The following is a 21,355-nucleotide window of genomic DNA, read 5'->3' as shown; positions in this document are numbered from 1 at the left end:
CCTGCCTTCATCCGTGTTGTGCCAATCATTCCCTGCTGGATTTTGTTCTTGTTCAAAATAAATATGAACTGAATTTTTTGAACATTTCTTACTTGTTTTCAAACAAAAAGTAGATAAAAAAAAAGTAGAATACACCAATAACCTATTAGTTCATTTAACACCTAGAATGGCTCTTTTTTCACTGTGGGACCATTGGATTTCTCCAAAGTTGAATTCCTAGAAATGCTCACGCTTCCCTAGTGAAAGTGAGAGAGCCTCGAGCCTGCTGGCTCTGACAACAAGCCTGGGAGATGTGTTGCTGAAGGCTGCCATAACGTTTTCAGCGGCAGTATATAATGATCAAAGCTTTGTCTGCCCACAGGTCAGATTGTTTTAACAACACTGATGATCCCTGGCAACTCATTTTGTACCAGGACTCTGGTCCCTGGCACCAGACCACCTGTGCAGAGGCAGCAGCACCCTGTCACCCCCAGGATCACCAGGAAACGCCACCCCCATGCGGGCCAAGGAGGAAGGTTTGGGCGAAGAGGCCCCTCCTCACACCTGGAATAGCTACGGTTGCTTTGCTTAGCCTACTTTTCAACACCAGAGTAGGCAAAGCACTGCTATCTCTTATGGCTGGAGGATGTCGTTGTGCGTGCTCTCGTGGCGTGGCTTCTCCTACGAACAGGAAATAACCCACCCGGGCTGGTACGGCCATTTACTGTAAGCACCTCCGCACTTGTATAACTATTTCTGTTTAAAATTACCGCCCTCATTTACTTACATGAACGAAAAACTGTGTAGATCAGGCCTCAAGCGCGTGTATTTTGAAACAGACATGCCCGAGAGGAAAGAGCCTTAGTACACCAAGCCCCACCACGAGCGCTGCCTCCCGTGAAATGGTGGTGCTCTAGGGGCTTGCGGCCACGTCAGCCTGTCAGAGATGGGGCCTGTCAGGGGTTTAGAACACGTTACCACACACTCAAAGCCTATCTCGTTATCCATCTCTACAACACTTTATGCTGTTGCTTGGAGATTTCACTAGAATCTCTTTTGGTCTTGTGTCTAACCAGCTTCTACGGCATTTTCACTTCTGCTCTCGTGGGAGCTGAGTTTCGTTTTCTCTTCAGCTCCTTGAAGTTTCACACAGTAATTACAAAGTAATTAAGACGTGCACATTTTTCTTCCTATCATTTTCTCCTTTCTTATTCTGCTGTTTGTCATGCTGATTATTTGCATTTATTTTATACAAAATAAAAACTTTACGTATCTGTTGACATCAAGAAAGTTTTTCAGTATTTAAAATAGGTTTAAGGAAGTGAATTTTTCCCATTTCCATTTTTTTATAGAATATTTCTTGGAAAACATGTATTTGTTATGTAAATCAAAAGAACTCGAGGTGAGATTGGTTTTGTCTAGGATAAAAACTTCTTTAGCAGAAACATATAATTTACTGAAAACCTAAATATTGCAAGTTATTTACATTAGAAATATAAAATATCCTTAAAAGGATAGATGTGATAGACTATAACCTTCTAATAGCATATTTGGGTCTCACTGTCAATTACATATTGATTGAAATAATAATATATTACAACTGAGCCATAAAGAAGAAACGATGTAAACTCATGTCCATCTTGAAGACGGACAAAAAGGAGAATCTGGGGAAATACAGGCCAGACAGCTTAACCGCACTCCCTGGAAGGGTTATGGACTGAATTCTCCTCTAAGCCATTTCCAAGCACAAGAAGGATAAGAAGGTGATTGGGAATAGCCAGCAGAGAATTATCAAGGGCAAATTATGCCTGAGCAACCTGATTGCCTTCTGTGATGAGATGACTTGCTCTGTCATGGAGGGAGGAGCACTGACTGTCGTATGCTTTGATTCCAGCAAGGCCTTTGATACAGTCTCCCATTATCTCCTTAGAGCCAAATTAGTGAGGTATGGACTGTGTAAGTGGATGATAACATGGGCAGAAAATCAGCTGAGCCACTGGGCTCGAAGGGTGGTAATCAACAATATGAAGCAGAACTGGCGACCGGTTGTACAAGTGGCATCCCTCAAGGATTCATAGCGGAGATAATACCGTTTAATATCTTTATTCATGACCTGGATGATGGGATGGAGCGTACTCTCAGCAAGTTTGTAGACAATATGCCATTGGAGGGAGCAGCTGTTACGCTAGGAGAACAGGGCTGCTGTGCACAGGCACCTGGACAGACTGGGGTTGTGGTCTGACAGAAACCTCCTGAAGTCCAGCAAAGGCAAGTGGGATCTAGGATCTTGCATTTGAGACAGAATAAATGAGCTGTATTAGCAAGAGTATAGCTGGCTGGTTGAGAAAAGTGTTTATCCGCCTCTATTCACTTCTAAGCCTGTACCTGGAGTGCTGAGTCCAGTTTTGGGGTACCCAGGCCAAGAAAGGCATTGCCATACTGGAGCAAGCCCTGTGGAGGACCACCAGGATAGCTTTGGGGCTGGACCACATCCTACATGAGAACAGCCTGGGAGACCTGGTTTTGTTCCGCAGTAAGAAGTGAAGGCAACGAGGCGGGCTTACTGCTGCCTCCAGATAACTAACAGAAGAGCACAAAAAAGACAGAATCAGGCTCTTCTCGAAGGTGTCCAGTGATAAGGCAAGAATCAACAGACACAAGCTGGAGCATGGAGAATTCCCAGTGGACATATAGAAAAAAATGTGGAGGTGGCAAAATGCTGGAAAAGTCACAGGATTTCCTTCCTTGGAGAATTCAGAACATGAACGGACATGGTCTGGAGCAAGCCGATGTGTGGTGAAATGCTTGTAAAAGCCATTGTAAATTCTTTAAATGCAGGTAAGGCCAGATTTTTTAAAAACATTACTTTATTTAGATACCACGCATGAGAGACCTGCTTCTCACAAGTGCTGTACCACTGCAGCTTCAGGATTCAGTTGGTGTTGTCAGTGCTCAGGTTCTTGGTATCTGGTGTTTTCTGTCCAAAAGAGAGGCATCCAGTATTAAAGGTGTTTTTTTTTTTTTTTTGGAATTTGAGCTTTGAAAGCTACGTACTCTACTTTTCCATGAGTTTCACAAGGACTTTTTTAAGGGCTATTTCTCCACTATTGGCATTAGTGGAGCTTTTCAATGTCTCCAGAAGAAAAACGCTAGAGAGTTGTTTAGGAACTTTGAAAGAGCACAAACAACCTTCTCTTAAAACAAAATCCTTAGTAACAGTGGCAACCATCTAAATTAGAGCATGCAGGAACTACTGCAGCTCTTTAACAGTTCATCAGCTACAGTAGTTCCTGTGATTAACCACAGCAAGCGAGAAACTCTGAAATGGTACACGCTAAGGAAGCTGTATTTCTGGGCTAGAAATCGAAAAGGTTGCTCGCGTGCTGTAGCAGGAAGGAAAATTCTTCAGAAACAATTATGAAAAATAGAGCTAGATGAAAATGGAACTTACTGGCTTTACCAAGTAAGATGAGCTCTGCACCAAGCAGTTTCTATTACAGTATGTGCAATTATAGGAAGTAAATGCTACATTTTATTTCTTAGACTATTTTTAAAGTGTGTAATTTTGTTTAATTACCTTTAAAAACAGATAGAGGAAGCTCAAAATCTTTTCAATCAGAAAAAGAGTATATTTTGAAAGAAATCAGGTTTTAGACAGACACAAACATGATTAATGGATTATTCAAAGTGACATTTATCATCTGATGTTGATCAGATACCTTGCAGGTTGAAGAACAAACAAGAAGCATATACAGAATGTTCTTATTGAACTTACATGTTTTTGATACCGTTCATTAGATACCACAATTTTAGTAGTGAAATCTATCAATTTAGATCATTTTGCTGAAACAAAACAAAACGACCCAAAGGTTTATATGTTGTTTAAGGTTTAGATTCTCTACCCCCAAGCTGGAGCAACAGTACCCAGGAGCAAGTCTGCAACTCCGTAGCTGACTACACCTGATAAAAAAGGAGCTTGGATCAGTAAAGAGACACCAGAAAATCCCAGGAAGCTGCATGTAAACAACTCACCAGCTGAACTGTAGTCACTGTGAACCTAGAAAGGGTTAAAACCCTTTGCTTCAGAAGAAGGAAGAGGTTAGCCCTTAAAGACTATATAAGCTGCAAAACCTGGCAGTTGTGGCTTGTTAAACTGCTGGGAGGTGGAACTGACAGCTGTGCTGCCTAAGTGGGGGAAGTCATAAAAGGGAAGCAGAGGGCCCCTGAGGGAGTGGGATAGCTGGGCTTCTAGTGTTTCTCTGGCTAGGGGGAATTTTACTTTGTTTGAACTAAAATGGACATGGCTACTGTGAGACACCGATCATAGTAAGGCTTTCAGTTGGTTTGTTTATGGAGAGTTGAACAAGGTGAGAAGAAGCTGTCCTGGCTTCCATTGCACTTAGGGAGGTGGCCAAAGGAGCTACCCCTGGCTGTAATAATTTCCTAAGCCTAGGCTGAAGTAGGTTGTCTATTTTTTTCACCATAAGTAAAAAGAAAGTAAAGCATCACTTGGGATAGATGCCTGACTTCTAATTGAGGCTGATAGCCCCCTTCATAGGTCCTTGGTTATGTGCTATGCTTTGTGTTGGGGAACAAAAGGAAATTGGTAATGCTTAAAATGAAATGTAAGACTCCTTTGTGCTTAAGGAATTGCTGCATTGATCTCTGTAAATTAATTTTAATAATTCTCGTTTTGCATTTTAAATTATGTTCCAGAGTTTGTTTGAAATCCTCTGCAATGATGTGAAATTCTGTGAACCCGGCGGCTCTTGATGGCACATCTGACGACTGGCAGGCGATGCTTTCTGCCTGTAAACATATATAGCCAGTAATCATTTCCACACACAAATTGCATTTGTTCTTCTGAAAGCAGAGCAATTAAGGAGCCTGCATTTAAAAGAAGTTTATACTTACTGGTTTTCTATTTCTGTTTTTCAGTTTTACAAATGAAGGAAATGCTTTGTCTTCAAAATATTTGGACTGTTCTTTCTGTATTTCCAATAAATTGGTAAATAACTTGACATCCTTGTGGGTTTTATGCTCTTGTAGAAGGTTAATTTATTTCAGGTATTTATTTTCATCATGTCTTTAAGATGAATTCTTTTAAAAAACAGCAATATTTTAGAACTATGGGCTGGATTTAAAGTAACCCAGCTTGGCTTGAAGTGACATGTACCCAGACCAATTTATAGAGTAATGGAACAATTTATGAGTCTGCCCTAGCTGAAATTAGTTTCTATGGCAGTTGGCCCAGGGATACTCTGTGGGCCTTCTGTTCTTTGCAGCTGCAGAAAATAATTGTAAAGGGCAGTATTACCTTCCAGTAGCTAGGCAAAGCTTCACTTACAAAGTGTATGATATCCCTTTTCTCAAAAGTAGAGACCCTAACTCACCAGAATTGCTCTCGATGATCAGTGAAACAAAAAGCAAGTCATTCCTATATGTGCTGGGATAAAGTATTACCTTAGAAAGTGTTATGTTTAAATAGTAAGCCTAAGCAAAACTTTGCTGCAAGCATCAATTAGAGCAAAGGGACTTTAATGGTGGGCTTGCTAGTCCCAGGCTTTACTTAAATAATGCCAAGGTGAGAGCCTGCACCCTGGTTTTAATTTATGCAAAGTATTGATGAAGTCAGTCAAGGGCAACCAGTCATTAGCGCAGTCTTGCTAGCTTATTCTCTCCCTCCTTCAACCCTCTCCACCAGCTCCCAACTGAGCATCTTGTACAGACACAGGAAGGAACAGAAAAATTTTAGTACCAATGACAGAAAAAAAATTGATGCAGATATGACAAAACAAAATAGTTTCATCTCCCCTGGAGCTTCTAAATACTGTTTGGTGCTAATAAGGATAGTAAACTACTTCATCAGAGACTGAGCACGTTCTGACCAGCTTAGTCCACTGGTGATATCACACACTTAATAAAGTTCCCAAGCACTGTGAATTGACCCTGGCCGTGCCCTCCTATTCAGTCCTCAGGCAGTTCAAAAGCTTTATATTCAGCCATCAAAAAGTTCTGGATGCTCTAAAGGAGTCTCTAACACTTGTAAATCCACGGGGGGTGGATTTCTTTAAAGTCAAGTAGGAAGTGCCACTCCATTGTTGGAATGTGCGGTAACTCAGAGCATGAATCTCCTATTCCCAAAAACTGTTCTTACCAACACTGGAAGATACAGATCCCAAACAGTCTTCTAAAAGCCAGCTAAAGACCAACCGCTACCTCAGAAGAGGTTGTACTGTCATAATTCAGCCCTTCAGTCTTCTGTCAGTTCCTGGGCCATCATCTCAACATTTACGTTAGCTTGCTCACAGGTTATCTGCGAAGTGAAACAAGCTGTTTCGCTTACAATGGCTCACGAATGCTCTTGTGGAGATACGCCGAGCAAGAAATATGTCCCCACAGGCACTACAGGCAGTGTTGTACCAGGTTTGGGTTTAGCTCTGAAGTTTTTCAATCCTCTCCCAGAAGGCCTTCCAATACTTCCTCTTCCAATTCTGTATATGCACCACAAACTCTGATCAGCAACTCTGATCAGTGTCATGCTATAAAAAAATCTATCAATGGACCGAAGTACAAGTGTTGTACCAGGCAGTATGTGTAAAAACCACCTCACACATGCACAAAAACGTCCGTAAGCCACAAGGGAACAAAGAGCAGACCTGGGCTGCAGGCTCTCTCTCCCCAGAGACAGTCAGCCTGTGCTAGGGTGGGGAGAACTCCCCAGAGGCTGCCAAGGTGACACGGCTACGGAGAGAGCTTTCTGGTGTCAGTGCTGGAAGGGGCCCGTGTCCAAGGCTCAGCCTCCAGCAAGCATCAGGACTATGGTTAGGGTCAGGGACAAGAGCCTACTGCTGCAGGTGGATTGGGGTTGGAAAGGAGTTTCAGAAAGAAACAGTGGGGTGCAGAGAAAACTTGGAAGGGGAGAATGTTTGGCGGGGGCACTTGCTGGGTGTCTTGGTCTGAGGTTCACCCTGTGGTCATGGTTAGGGATGAGGAAAAGAGAAAGCCAAGAGCCCCAGTTGCAGGGAAATGGGAAAGAGGCTGCCAGAGGAAATGGTGGGCTGCAAAGAGAACATGTCTAAGAGAAATTTGGTGTGGGCATTGGCTGGGAGGCCTGGTCAATGGGTCAGCATACAGTTGGACTTAAAGCCAGGGTTACGCTCGAGAGAGATGAGAGCTCCAGCTGCAGAGGGACTGGGAAGGAACTGGTAATGGGAAGAGTAGGCTGCAAGAATACGGTTGCCAGAACATTTTGGTTTGGCCTGGTGTGTTCTAGTGCAAGGCTTGGCTTTTGTTTGAGTTTATTGATATGGCTAGGGTTAGTATTAGGGCTGAGAGAAAAAGATAACCTACAGCTGCAGTGGGACTGGGGTAGAAAGGACTTGCCCAAAGAAAGGGTGGGATGCAGGAAGAACTTGTCTGGGAGATCCTTCTGGTGTGGGCACCAAAATGGGGGCAGTGGCAAGGCTCGGCTTATGGTTAGGTTTATTTCAGAGTTAGAGGTAGGGCTGGAAGAAAGAGAGAGACAGCTCCAGCTGAAGGGGAGCTACAAAGGGGCTTTGAAGGGGAACTTTAGGCTGCAAGGAGAATGTGGCAGGGCTGCTTGGTCTGAGGCTCAGCCTCCTCCTAGGGTTGGAGTTAGGGTTAGATTTGTCAGCAAGAGAGAGCCTGATGCTGCAATTAGAATGGGCCTAGGAAGCGCTGGGTGCAGGAAGATCTTGGTTGCTTTTACTGTTGTGTTTTTGTTTTACTGCTTGGCGTCCTGGTCTGAGGCTCAGCATACAGCTAGTGTGAGGGTTAGCATTAACTTTGGGAGAAAGAGAGAGCCCAGAGCTCCAGCTGCAGGAGGGATTGAAAGCAGTTGTTAGACGAAAGGCTGGGACACAAAGATAACTCGTCTGTAAGATCTTTTAGGTGTGTGCACTGGCTGTGGGCTTGGTCTAAGGCTCAGTACTGTCAGGCGTAGGGATAGGTCTGAGGTTACGGCTGACAGAGAGAGCCAAGAGCTGCAGCTGGCTCAGGGCTAGAAAGTGGCTGTCACAGAGAAGTGTAGGCCATGTAGGCCGCAAGGAGAACTCGGCTGCAAGAACTTCCTGGTGTGGGCACTGGACAAGGGCCATGCCCAAAGCACATGGTCTGAGCAAGCATTAAGATTAGGGCTGAGAGAAAGAGAGAGCTTGGAGCTGCAGCTGGACTGGAGCTAGAGAGGAGCTCTGAAGAAAAAACGGTGTAGAGAAAATGTGGCCAAAAAAAAAAAAAATGTGGGCAGTGGCTGGGAGTCCTGGTCTAAGGATCTGCATTAAGGTTAATATCTGGGCAGAGACAGCCTAAAGCTGCAGCTGGAGGGGAACATGAAAGAGAACATGCCAAAGGAAAGGTGGGCTGCAAAGAAAACATGCCTTTGAGAAGGTTTTGGTGTGGGCACTGGCTGGGGCCCCTGGGCTGAGGCTTAGCATAAGACTAGGGTTACTCTCAGGGTTAGAGCTTGGAGAAAGAGAGAGCCCAGAGCTCCAGCTGGAGGGGAGCTAAAAAGGGTTTAAAGAGAAGTCTAGGCTGCAAGAACTTGGCAGGGGGAAAATTTTGCCTTAGGAATTGGCTGGGTAATCCAGTGCCAGGCTCAGCCTCTGGCTAGGTTTATTTTAAGAGATAAGGTTAGGGTTACAGTTGAAGGAAAGAAAGAGACTGGAGCTCTAGCTGATGCACAGCCAGAAAGAGATGCAAAAGAAAAGCGTAGGCTGCAAGTGAGACTGGGTTTTACCTCTTCAAGTGATGCCCGTGTCCAGCTCCAGGTATATCATGGCACAGGTGGTGGACCTGTGTCATCCCAACAAGACAGACGGGTGCAAGTAACCATCCTGTTCTTGGCGCCTGAAACTGGAGAATACAAACTTGTGCCTTAGGCCTCATCTAAGTAGTCCAGGCACTTGATTTATCCAAATTCTGATGTAAAGATTATGGTCAACATCTTTTGTTCCTCTGATAACACACAACCTTCCTTGGTAAGGATTCACATCTGCAGGAAGGAGCTCTTCAGAATCTAGGCCAAGATGACAGGAAAGTCTCCTGGAAAAAGAAGAAAAAAAAAAAGAAAAAAAAAAACTTCCTTCCCCAGCCTTTCCTTTCCTATAATAAACCTAACAAAATGTTTGTTGTATATTACACGCTTAAAAACCAAAATGCTTCACTGTATGGATTTTATGGATTTATTCTGGAAAGAAGATGAAAGACAAATATGTGACAGATGTTAGTCACGTTGATGTGTGCAGCATTGCACAATGCTCAGATGTCATGTTCTAAGCAAAATGTAAGGAATAAAATGGGTACTGAACTCTTTTAAAAATCTGACTTCAAATCTATATTTAGGCATCTAAGTAACCTGCTTTTATTCAGAGGTGCTGACTATTCAACTGCTTCCATTGACTGCAGTAGAAACATCAGGGATTTTTGCTGTTGTAAGATTTTTTTTCAAGAAATTTTAGAATTTGGAATCCATCTGTAATTCCTAATAACTTTTTACTCTTAAATAATAATAACAATAATGAAATATAGCATCTCTGTTCTCTCCTACCCTCAATAAGATGCAGAAAAGAGGCCATATAATAATCCCCAGTAACTGTTTCAATGCTGGGGAGAGATAAAATTATTTGCTTGGATAACTTTGCTATTGAGATCACAAAGGCAAAAGAGAAATGGAAAGGATGAGACACTTGACCAACTGAGTTTGGGGCAACGAGGTTTTAAATTTATGAGCACCTGTGTAAGTCAGTCCCATGAACACACCTGTAGACCTTAACGGCCCTGAACAGCCTCAGCTGGGAGGTCCACCCCCACCCTCTGCCGAGGACCTCTATTTAAGTTCAGGGATGAGCAGGAGTTGGGTTTTTGCCTGAGCTATGCTGTAGGTATGTTTGTCTATAGTCTTGCCTTCTGGATATGCCTTGGGGCTATACCAGTGGTAGCTTGCCTCCAAGCCTCTGGCTCCTTCTAGCCTGGCCTCCTGGATGGACCTTGTGCCTATGCTGAGCCTTCCCAGGTGGACCTGGCTTCTCTGGGACTGCTGCCGCATACTGGGCCCCACTGGTGAGGGTGCTGCCTGAACTGGGACAACCCTTGGCTCCTGGTTTGTCCACCCCATGGGGCAGCCGTGCTATCGCTGTTCCCTGTGGACCTGGTGACCTTGCTGAACAAGCAGCCAATGCACAAAGTGGGACCTGCAATGGGCACATCCCTCTGTGTGCCTTGGAAGTCAATGGGTGGCTTAGCCTAAGTGTGCTGGATGTGCTGGCCCTTGGGAAGGGGCAGTGCTGCCAGGAGGACTTCCATTGTGCAAGGAAGGAAAGCGTATTTTGTGTACAACACTTCTGAGTTGGGCAGCTGTGCCTTTGCAGGATGTCATCTACCATTGACCACATCCTCTGTGGTCACAGAGGGAGTTTAGAAACACTTTTTAAACATTTTTTAACACTTTTGCTGTGAGTACGATTGGGTAAGCGCATGTTACAGGGGTGCAGTGCCTTCACGGCACAGTGAAACCCCTGCGTGGTGCCTGCAGGAGGCTGTTCCTTGGTGTTTGCTGTATGCTGGCTGTGACAGCTCCGCTCACAGGCAGGAGCTAGGTCAGGAGAGGGCTGGCGGTGTCGTCCTGTCCAAGGAGGACATCGGTCAGTGTCCCCTTGCCCAAGGTGTCTCCTCAGGTGTGTTTATTTGGAGGGGAGAGGGGGGAGCGAACATGAGAACCGCGCAGAGCGGCGCGTATTTAGCTGTCTTGGTGCGATTTGGGTTCGCTTCACCACCGGGGGAGCGGTCCCCCGCCCCTCAGGGCACCCACCCGCCTCTCCCCCCTTCCCCTCAGCCGGCCGCCCGGCCGCCATGACGCCTGCGCGCGCGCCCGCGGGGCATGCGCGCTGCGGCGGCAGGAACCGAAACTCCCGCGCCGGCTTGGAACGGGGGGGGGGGGGGGCGCGGTGGCGGCGGCAGCTTCCCCCCCCCCCCCCGCTGCGGGGCGGGCAGAGGGGGCGTGGCCGCGGCGCGCGAGCGGGGCCATTTCGGCGCGCGGCTGCAGGCCGGGATGCGCGCGGCGCCCCGCGGCGCCCTGCCCGCCCCGCCGCCCGCCCGGCCGCGGCGCTGAGCACCGCCGCCTCTCCTCCTCCTCCTCCTCCATCCCTCCTTCCTTCCCTCCCTCCCTGCCTCCCGCCCCTCCCGCCGGCCGCTGCCGCCGCGCCATGGCGGCCCCCAGCACCATCGCCCCCGCCCTGGCGAGTAAAACCAAGACGAAGAAGAAGCACTTCGTGGCGCAGAAAGTGAAGTTGTTCCGGGCCAGCGACCCGCTGCTCAGCGTCCTCATGTGGGGGGTCAACCACTCGGTAAGCGGCGGGGAGGAAGAGGAGGAGGAGGGAGGGACGGTCGGCCGCTGTGCCCCCCCCCCCTCCCCCGGCACCAACCCCACGGCCCCGAGTAGGGTCGTGTGTCCCCCCCCCCCCACCGCAGCGCTGCGAGGACGTGCCGCGGTGCCCCCTGCTTCCATCCTTTGGGGGGGGGGGGGGAGGCGATAAAAAGCCCCCAAAAGCTCTGCTCTTAGAGCCGAGCTGCTCAAGTTCACGGCTGCCTCCTGCGCCGTTTGCATCGGGGGTGCCGGTGCCGGGCGTTTAAACCGAGCAGCCTGCCGAGGAGGCTGTCACATGGCCGGGCGTTACGGGGCTCAGGGCGCAGCTTTGCAGCTTTAAATAGCCGCCGCGGCGGGTTGCGAGCACGGCACCCACCCAAAGATCACCAAAAAAAAATAAAAATATAAAAAAAAATCAGCCGTCGGGGCCGCTGGGCCGAAAACTCCTGCTGCCTCCCTGGCGCGGTGCCGCCGCTCCCGGTGCTGCTCGCTGCCGGCGGTCAGCGGGCGGCTTTGCAGCAGGCTTGTAAAGGTTGTCCCTTTGTTTCCCGCACATCCGAACCCGTGTCGTTTCCTTTGTGTGTGGTTTACCAGCTCGGGCACGAAGCTGGGCATCCCACAGGGGTGGCGGGGATGTGCTGGGGACCCCTGGGTGCCGGCGAGGCACGGAGGGCGGGAGGGGAGCGGGGTGAGGCCGAACGGTCCCCGGAGGGTGGCCCTGCGAGCCGGCAGGAGCTGGTGGTGAAGGGCTTCGAGCTGTCCCTCGGTCGGCTGTGAGCAGTGACACCCTACATCACGAACCGATCAGGAACTAGATAGCTGTCTGCTCAGCAAAAAACCCTCTGGTTGTGGAAGTGCGCAGCGTGCCGCTTGCCAGAATTAGGCTTACGTGCACGAGTTGCTCTCGCTCCTAGTGGCTATCTTTTTGTACAGCTCCGAGGCAGGCAGCGCCAAGGAAAGCAGGCAAGCTGGTGGTGGTGGGGTGAGTGAGGCACTTCTGGGGTCTCCCTGGGCAAGAGCAGAGACCTGGCCGTAGTTGTTGCTACACGTGTCTGTTCTGGAAATACCAGTGCTTTCAGAGGCTCTGCCCTCCCCAGTGCCGTGCCGAATAGCAAAGTAAATAGCGACAAACACAATAGTGTACATGACTCCTACCATCATGTGCTACCAGGGAGCGCGTAGCTGTGCCAAGTGGAAGAAGCAATAGGGGCGTACTGCTTCGTGCATGCAAAGCTAAAAACTGCAAATTGGAATCCTTTAGCCGGGGAGGGTGGGCGCAAAGAGCAAGCTCGGGAATACGGCAAACTTGGAGAAGTGCACCCCTGTGCTTGTGAGAAGGCATGGCTGTGGGCTTGAGCATCTGCCGTGTGCTGCAGATATTCTGGTTCCTCACCCTGCTGCAAGGCGTAATCGTGAATAATACTTTGGGCCCCGTGGAAAGAAAATCCTTCTAAGTTAGAGTATGAAAAATAATTTGTGTCCAAATCTAAATATCTCTTCTTAGCCAAGAACGTAGCATCGAAGCGTTGCAGGATCCTCTGTTGTTAGATGCTCACCCCGTTGGTTTGTACCGCCTGATGTGGCTTAGTCTGACAAGTGAAAATGAGTCTTTAGTGTGATTGGAGCAGGCTCTGTTATCACAAATAAGAATTTCTTGCAGACAAAATACAGAGTACCTATGTGGGTTCATTAGAAACAGGAATTAAGGATACTTAAGTTTCTTAGCAAAACAAACAGAAACCCATAATAAAAGGTTAGTCTAGGAAATGAGCATAATTCATAGTTTATGATGATAGTAATTAAATAAACTTAGAACATATTACTCATCTGAAAAATCTTACTTAAGACTTGCTTCCACTGCTGTGCGTAGCAATTAATGGGACAGTAACAGTCCCCGTGTCTTATAACAGATTTGGGAGGAAGGATGCATTGAAGTGGTGCGTCTGAGATGCAGTTCCCCTGTTTCTGACAGAATGTGGTACACGCTGGAAGGAAGCACTTGGTGAAGATAAAATGTGAAAAATGGGCTTTTCTGTAGGCTTTTCAACTTGGAGTGTAGGCCCAGAGTACTGCTATAATGTGACAACTGAGTTTTGAGGGATCCTTGGATTTTAAATTGAATGTGTAAAGGTGACCCGTATGAAGAGAAAGTTACAAGATCTGTTTTCTTAACTCTCCTATCCTAGAAGGAAATACGGCTCTAAAAAGGGAGGTGTAGTGCATCAGCATCACAAAGCAACGGGGCTAATAGCGAATGTGTGAATTCCTAATCAGGAAAAAACCTGCAGGGAGGTGCCTGTTACCTAAGGCTCTTAAAACAAGCGAAAACTTCTTCCCTCCTCAAGCTGTTAGAAAATTGTTTCGGCGGCCCAGGTTGTTGTTTAGGTAGAGAGATACCAAATGCGAAATCCTAATTGGGAACGCAGTCAAATTCAGTAATTTAGAAGGGCACGTGGGGGAAAACGATGTGTAAACAGTACCCAAAGATCTTAATAGCATGGAAATGTGCTCGCATTCAGAGCGATAAATTCACTTTTTGGTGTGCTGAAATATGCTGTTGAATGAAACTTTCCACCACGTGAAAAGGAAAGCAGCCCTGTCCCAGTCCGTAGGAGCGATTGTGATACTGGCGGCTGTTGTAGCATCAAAGGCTAATTGTTGGTGTGCTCGGATCTTCCGGGCATCTGCATCATTAAGAATTGATCTTATCTTGGTCTTTTACGTTGTGTCAAAGATAATCTGGCTGCACTGCTGAAACAGTTGTTTAAACTCAGCAGTTAATATGACTTAGAGCTACATTTCTAACTAGTATAGTTGTAAGAAAATTTCATTTACCAGTGGCGTAGTAAATGACATTCTCACCTTCATACTGTCACCACTGGCAGACTTCCAGCAACCGGGGGAGGGAGCAGGAAGGTGGCACGTAAGTTTTTGTCCAATGCTTTGGGAAGTCATGCTTCCCTTCTTTCATTCTGTGCCAAATATGGAAGGCAGGCGTACATATTCTGCTTTTTCTGCAGGATATTACAGTTGTCCGGGCCCAGTCATGGTGAGTCTGCTCTCTCCTGTGTTGGCTGTCTGCTTCTGTCGGAAGCTTGTTAGGAAGGCTGGGAATTTGTAGGGGACTGGGCCTAGGTCCTCCACAAATACAGAAGATCACAGAAGTGGATTTTTTTTGTAACTGATTTTGAGGTGAAGAATGGAATGCTGGAGACCTCGCTTCTGACTGCATTTAATGGTTAACACAGAAGAGAATGAATGCCTAATGAAGTTCCTGAGCATAATGTTGAGTTTATAGAGGGGAAAAAAAAGCCCTCAGCCCCTAGAATCTGTAATCGCCATCTGTTTCGGGATGATTACAAGCTGATCTAAAAATTTACCAGTGCCTGACTTCACAGTGGCATTAGCTGCCTGATAAGCGAGTGAAACAATACGAATGCATGGATCAAATGCCTTTTTTTTCTCCTCCAGCGTATTTACAGAGTACATCAGAAAGCGTGTACTTCCTATGGGTGAAGAATTCAACAGATAATAAACTCCAGAATCGCCTTGGGCTGGTTACATGAGGCATTGCGAGGCCTGATGCTACTGTTGCACTCTCAGCTGTAATCTGGCTTGATCTTTTTAAGAAAAGTGGAACAACAACACAAGGACAGCGTAATAAAAGGGTGAAAGCTATGGAACTCTGTCTGCCAGTGCAGTGTCTTCACCACTATAGTTAGACGTGGGGAGAAGAAAGCCAGTGGGACAAGTAAATACAGCTTTCCCCCTTGTGTATACTGGGATATATTTGATCGCGTTAGGAAACCTTCTGTAGTTCTACAGAAATACAGAATAATTAAAGCTTGGTTAAGCCCTCTGGAGTAAAAACTATTGGCTTATGTTTATCAGCAGTTTCTTAATAAAAAAAGGCAGCACTTACTACTAGCAGTACATGTTCATAAGTTACAGGACTTGATAACTTCTGGGTCCATATTTTTATGTACTTTTAAATGATAGTGAGACTAGTTAAACCCTGAGGATATGGAACTATAGTGTTGATTCATGGCATCAGCTGTCAGCACAGCAGACTGGTGGGAAATTGAGAAGGGCAGGGCTGCTCATCAGTTATATTGTCAGCTGTGTTGCTAGTGTTTATGTTAATGCAGAGCATCACTACTGCAAATGTGCTCCAATAGGGCTTTTTCAAAGTAAAATGCAAGTTATTGGTTTTAGAATGAACTCCAGATTTGTAAGTGTGAGCTTGGAGAAAAACCCTCCTTATTAATTGTTTAATGGCAATGGTGGTAGATTGCATGGGAGAAGGCTCTTTCGAAGAAGCAGGAAGCAACAACGTATTAAAAAGCATTGATTACAGCATAACAGATAATAAAGCAATTAAAACTATTTTTGAAAGTTATCTGGGCACTCAGCCCAGATGTTTGTATGTAGAAGGAAGTAGAACAGGAAAAGCTATTTACTGAAAACTTGGTTCTTTTTTGGGTGTCAAGCTCTGTGTTGCTGCAGAAATTCACTTGATAATGCTTTTGCATCTCAGTGGACACACTCTAGTACAAATAGACATTGCAAATGTTTACTGTGGTTGGCATAAAGGTAGTAAATGTTCTTACATGAAATAAAATTGGGAGTGATGTCTCATGTGGGTGTTCTTCTTTGAACTATCGAAAGGAAATGTACAATAGCTTCTGTTGGGGATGAGACAGGAAGAGCTATGAACAAAAATCTCACAGCAGTCGCAAAGCTACTTTCTGTTTCTTCCCCTCTACAGAATACAGTGCTGCAAAGGCTAGGTTATTTTGCCTATAGGGTTTTGAAACTGAATTTCATTAACCGCAGCAGGGAGGGCTGGACAGTGTTCAGCGAAGCGAACAGGCAACGTAAATTTGTTTTTCTGAATCAACTTTGTCATCTTATTTGAGTATCCTGCACCAGATGCCTTAAAAGAAATTCTGTAGTGGATTATTTTAAAACTCCTTGGTCAATAATGCAGACGCTTACATTATGCCCGTTGGCTAGAGACTGGTAGTTGTTTTTTTTGAGCCCAATTCTATAATTACAAGCTTTGTTTAGTATAACTGTCCCACCCCATTATGCCTCTCCTGGTGAATGATCCTGGTCTCTGCTCTTCTGGGAGAACGCCTCGTGGCGTTCTCACTTCCATAGGCTCTCCATGTGTCATGCAGCTTCGTCAGACCCTTGGAGTAAGATGGAACTACCTATTATTTATTGATCTTCAGTTTAATCTTGCCTAAGCACTCAATTAGAGTTGTAGGCATGTTGGCTGAAAGGTATCTTGACTTGTTGAAAGGTTAGTCTTTGTTGTTGAATGATGACATTTTAAAGAGTTGAAAGAAGTAAGCATTCATCTTCATTTTCTTCTGAACTCCAGGTGATTGAGTGCTGTTGTGGAAAACAGTCTCAGTGCGAATTTACTAATTTATGTTTACTCCTAGGTCCTATTTCCATGTTTTTTGGCTTCACTTGATGCTTGCTATTTAGATGTCTTAACAGCTCCTGGCTTCTCTTCCCTTCTCACTGACAGCGAAACACATCTTACCTTGCAAAAGGGCTGCACCAGTCTTAAGAAAATTGCTGCCTCTCTGGGATGGTAATGACAAACCTTGGTAGCTTCCACGGACTGCAGCCAGGTGCTGTGGTGAAACGGGCTGGTTTTGAGTTGTTGGGATGGTAACCTCAGGTATGTGGCTTGCTCTGTGAACATCTGTTTTATGATCTCCCTGTAGAGCCTGGGTTCTACAATAAGTTAATTAGTTTTGTGCTGAGATGGGTTGATAGCGATGTTGTGAAAATTGTTTGAAGTAGCTGAATGCTGCAGTGATGGATTTCACAAACTGAAAAGAAAACATTAGCTTTATCTTCAAAGAGCAGGTCTGAATCACTTGCAGTACAAATACATACGGCCATACACCTTTTAGAGTACTTATTTTTCATCAGACTTGGTGAACTACCACCTCGTGTACTGAGACAAGGTAATTAGACTAATCCAGCTCTTTTGAGTTCATTTTAAGTTCCCAAGGCAACCTTAATATCGTGAATGTGGCTGTGAGTATATGCGTGGTCCTTTTAGATTCTAAGAAAAAACAGGAAAAAAAGCAAATTTCTTTCTGAAGCATTATTAGAAAGCCTGTGGAGCTGCTCGGTGAGGCTGGGATTGCAGAACCACCTTGCTGCCACCTATGCTAACTGGTTTAATCCCTCACTTTTCCCAGTGACCCTCTGCAGTTATGTGCTGTACCACCTCTTGCAGGTCTGCTGTTCTGTGTTTGCATCTTATCAATCGAGTCTTTGCCATTCCAGTCTTTCTGGTTAACAAACTCAGCCGTATCTGCTTTTCCTGATCAGTAATTACCCAGCCCCAAACTAATAATCCAGCAGAACTAATATGCTCTGAATTTTTGGATGTACCACAGCTCACTGGTGTTCCTCATCCAGCCACAGAGACAGGTGTGCTAGCACAAAAATGGGGAAAAGCAGAGAAGGTGGGGCAAAACAGCTTCTGTGTAAGGAGGTGCCAGTTTATACCAGCATAAAGTTAGTCACACCACAACCTCTGTAACACTTGAGCCAGCCAAAGTGAGGGCTGCTGGGCTTGTTTCCTCCCTTTTTTTCTGGTACAAAACTGATCCAGTGGTGACTTCTCTTGGGGAGATGCAAAATTTAGGGGAGGGAAGAGGCTGGCATGATGTGCTACAAGGTACATTTTTATGGCTGCTTAGGACAGTTAGAGGGACTGTGTTAGCTCTGGTTTGTGCTCTTCAGCTGATGAGTGGTTTCCTGTCGGCAGTTTGATTTCACATTTGGAGTTGAACTGTTGCCCCTTGTAAAAATAAAAAATAAAAAAATGAGAGCTCTTAGAGCAGAGGCCTTTCCAATTATTTTAACCTTTTGAAATAGGCACGTATTTTGTATGAGGCACAGCTGTCTGTTATACCTGCCAGTTTCCTGTCATCTCTCCCACCGTGGCCTTGAGGAAGATGCTAAAACATTTAACCTTTTAGTTTGCATATCCGGGTAGAAGATGGGTGTCTTCAGAAGAGTTGCAGTGGCTTCCTATGGGCTGCAACTTTTGAAGTTGCTCTTAAAAGTAAGTGGCAACGTTTGGGAGACCACCTAAACAATATTTCTGGAGTCCTGCCTTAAAGGTTCTCCTGTAGAATATCAAGCCTGTGGTTATAGCAGTCAGGGACTTTTTCTGGAGGGGAGAGAGGAAAATATCCAACTTGGTTAACGTGAGACCAGTCAGAAGAAAACAGCTTAATAAGAATTTTATTATACAGAGCTGAAACCGAGCAATATCTGATTAGCTTGGTGCCAAGCCTCACTAATTCTGTTACCAAACTAGTAATTATGCTGTGGTGCCCTTCGTCTGCGGGAGGCATGTCCTGGTGCGAGGTAGGCTCAAAGCTGTTCTGCAGAGTTTGAGTTCTTGCTTTGATCATGTTGCCCAGCGCATCGTAGATCCTTGCTAGATCATTTAGGTACCAAAACATTGTTTAGCTGCTGGCTGTGTTTCTGTTTGTTCTGCATACTGTTTTTCACTCCCAACGCTGCAAGCTGTCTGTAGTTAGAGGGGATTTATTGGTATTCTGCTGTAGCATGGGCTCATGGGCTGGGTCCTGGATGATGATGACAGAAAACTTCCTAGAGGAGCTCAGTGTTCATTAGGTATGCAATTGTTAGGGCACTTCATGGTGTGCAAATCTGACATAGTATAGTTGCATGTAGCTGAGCAAAAATCAGTAGATTTGCATAACAAAAGCAGGGTTGCTAAATTCTAAGCTTCTTGCTTCAGTCTAACTTCCCGTATTTTCATCTAAATCTTCAGCCAGTTCTGAAAGACCAAGTTGTAAAATAACAAAAACTGAGAGGGCAATTGGATGAGGAATGGGACTTTCTTTAAAGACTTTGAAGTTGTGATCCTAATAATTCCTTTTTTTTGTAAATGCCTAATGGTGAGCAAGGTTACTTTTTGGCTTCTGTATAGTTTTGAGAACAGCAGAACAAACACTTGCGTTCAGGGTGTTGGTTGTAAAAACTTATGACTCATTAATAAACATCCCCTTTTTCATGAAGTATTGTGTGATTTTTCTTCTGCAAATGATAAAAAAAAAAAAAAATCACTCAGATCCTGTCCAGGTAAATTCCTTCTCTGGAGTTTCTGCTTGTCATGTGCTGTTCTGTTTCTAGGGGTTTTCTGTGCCTTTCCCAATTGTGAAAGAAAATCATGTCATCTATTCCAGACTTGCTTAAGAAGCCTATATAAAGATGTACAACTTCAGTTTTTAAGATGGTATGCAAATCAGTTCTCGATGTGTAAGATGTATAGACTGTCTGGTACAAGAAGTGACAGCATTTAAAAGCTTGCACTTGAAATTAAATTTTTACGGTAAGGCTTCTGGGAGGAAGTACTTATTAAACCTATTCTCAGTTGGCTATTCAAAAGACTTGGTCGTATTTCTGGGAAAGATAGCAGCCAAAAACACTCTGACTTCACTGGAAAAGCCCATACCCGGCCTCCTCCTCCTCAGCCACCGCAGACTTCCCATGGAGGCCGAAGAGATGACTGACGGGGCCGAGGGGCAGCAGCTGGTGGCCCCTGTGGATGGGGGCTTGCTGCTCCCGATGCTCGCTGCTTTTTACCCCTCTCGTGGTGGTAAGGCTGGGGGAGAGCTGAAGAGATTCTCTGGCCTAGCTGTGCTTTCTGGGCCTAAGCAGAATGATCAAATCGGTGAGTTTTTGGTCTGACTCATGCTGCACTTGCAGTCTGTGGTAAGCAAGCCAGCCTGCTGCTCTTGCACAGTGGGCAGGACCAAATTAACAACAAAAAAAACCAACACTTTCTGGATATTACCACTTGTCTTCTATAAACTGGGGGGAAAAATAATTTACGGGAACAAAATCTTGGTATGTTGACACACGCACGCACACACAAAGCCTCGTGACCTGTTCTCAGAAGCCTTTGCCCATTCCTATAGGTGCCTGAGTTCCTGATGTAGCAGTTTCCCCAGCTGTTATTTTGGTCTTCAGCTGATTCAACAATGCTGCTTTCTCTTTCCTACCTACAGCTGCAGGCAGTTGTAGCTGGTTATTTCATTGGAATGAGCTATGCCCTCAGGCTGCGTTGGCTTGGGGATGTTAATAGGGTTCAGATGTCTCTTGGCTAGCGGAGTCCTGCACTCTTCCCTCTTCAGTGCTCCACTGCTGCATGTCAAAGCAAAACAGTATCGGGATCTTGAATCTTGGAGTGCTCCAAGCCTTTTTTCCTGGTGGGAATAGGAAGGATTTTTTTTTCCTTTTCTGCCACTTTTTTGCCCCCCAGGTACAGCAGTCACCTGTGTTTAATAGATATGGTGGATTTGCAGATCAAATTATTTGAAAAGAGTTAACTTGGGAGATTAATTTGTTTCTGACATGGCAAGCACAAAAATACCAACATAGGCTATTTAAAGTAAGGATATAGATTTGGTTGCATATTTTTCAAGATGAAAGTTGTATAACTACTCACCTGGACAAGTTTTTTTCACTGCAACACCTTTTCTGCTTTTCTTTTCCTGTTGCTGAAAACCAGTTCAAATGTTGATGCTAGTTCGTCACTTGGAAGAAATTTAGTACTACACCTTCGGGTAGGTGGAACAAGTAACAGGACTGAGTTAGTAAAGCGTCAAGCTACAAGTTCTCCATTATTTACCATTACCTTCCTAGCTGACAAGTTTGTCTGAGCTCAGAATTGGCTTGTCAGATTCCTTCCAGCTGTTTGGTCGTCTTCTCTATTTGATAGACTAAAGAATTGAACCCTAACTTAATTTTTTTATGTCCATTTCTCAAAGTATGTTGAAGTCTTGGCAGCTTCATTCTCCAAATACTTTGAAGAAAGCTTTAAGAGTTTTGCATGTGCTATTGTAAAGATCCCTCAAGAACCTTGCCATCCCAAGAACAGCATTGGTAATCGGGCAAAGTGTGTAAGGAAATAAT

At 45.4% G+C, this 21,355-nt stretch overlaps 1 protein-coding gene and 2 long non-coding RNA genes across 3 annotated transcripts in view; 1 reads left to right on the top strand and 2 right to left on the bottom strand.

Moving 5' to 3' along the window:
* Positions 1-1,249: 1,249 nt before the first annotated feature.
* LOC310894715 lies at positions 1,250-4,137 on the bottom strand. Its single transcript, XR_014580111.1, has 3 exons — positions 4,012-4,137; positions 2,365-2,559; positions 1,250-2,265 (listed from the first exon to the last, which is right to left on the bottom strand). It is a non-coding gene; the product is annotated as an uncharacterized lncRNA (long non-coding RNA).
* Positions 4,138-8,928: 4,791 nt separating this feature from the next.
* LOC310893985 lies at positions 8,929-10,884 on the bottom strand. The gene is made up of 2 exons (XR_014579460.1): positions 9,548-10,884; positions 8,929-9,042 (listed from the first exon to the last, which is right to left on the bottom strand). It is a non-coding gene; the product is annotated as an uncharacterized lncRNA (long non-coding RNA).
* Positions 10,885-10,976: 92 nt separating this feature from the next.
* Positions 10,977-21,355, top strand: part of PIP4K2A (phosphatidylinositol-5-phosphate 4-kinase type 2 alpha) — a 109,261-nt gene continuing 98,882 nt past the window's right edge. The window contains exon 1 of the mRNA XM_083823609.1: positions 10,977-11,342. Within this exon, the coding sequence (XP_083679735.1) occupies positions 11,202-11,342 (141 nt within the window). The 5' untranslated portion in view covers positions 10,977-11,201. The remainder of the gene's footprint in view (positions 11,343-21,355) is intronic.

The sequence above is a fragment of the Anser anser genome (assembly GCF_964211835.1).
Source record: "Anser anser genome assembly, chromosome: 2".
Taxonomy (NCBI): domain Eukaryota; kingdom Metazoa; phylum Chordata; class Aves; order Anseriformes; family Anatidae; genus Anser; species Anser anser.
Note: the sequence above shows the minus strand (reverse complement) of the source record. Positions and strands in the feature narration are given on the sequence as shown.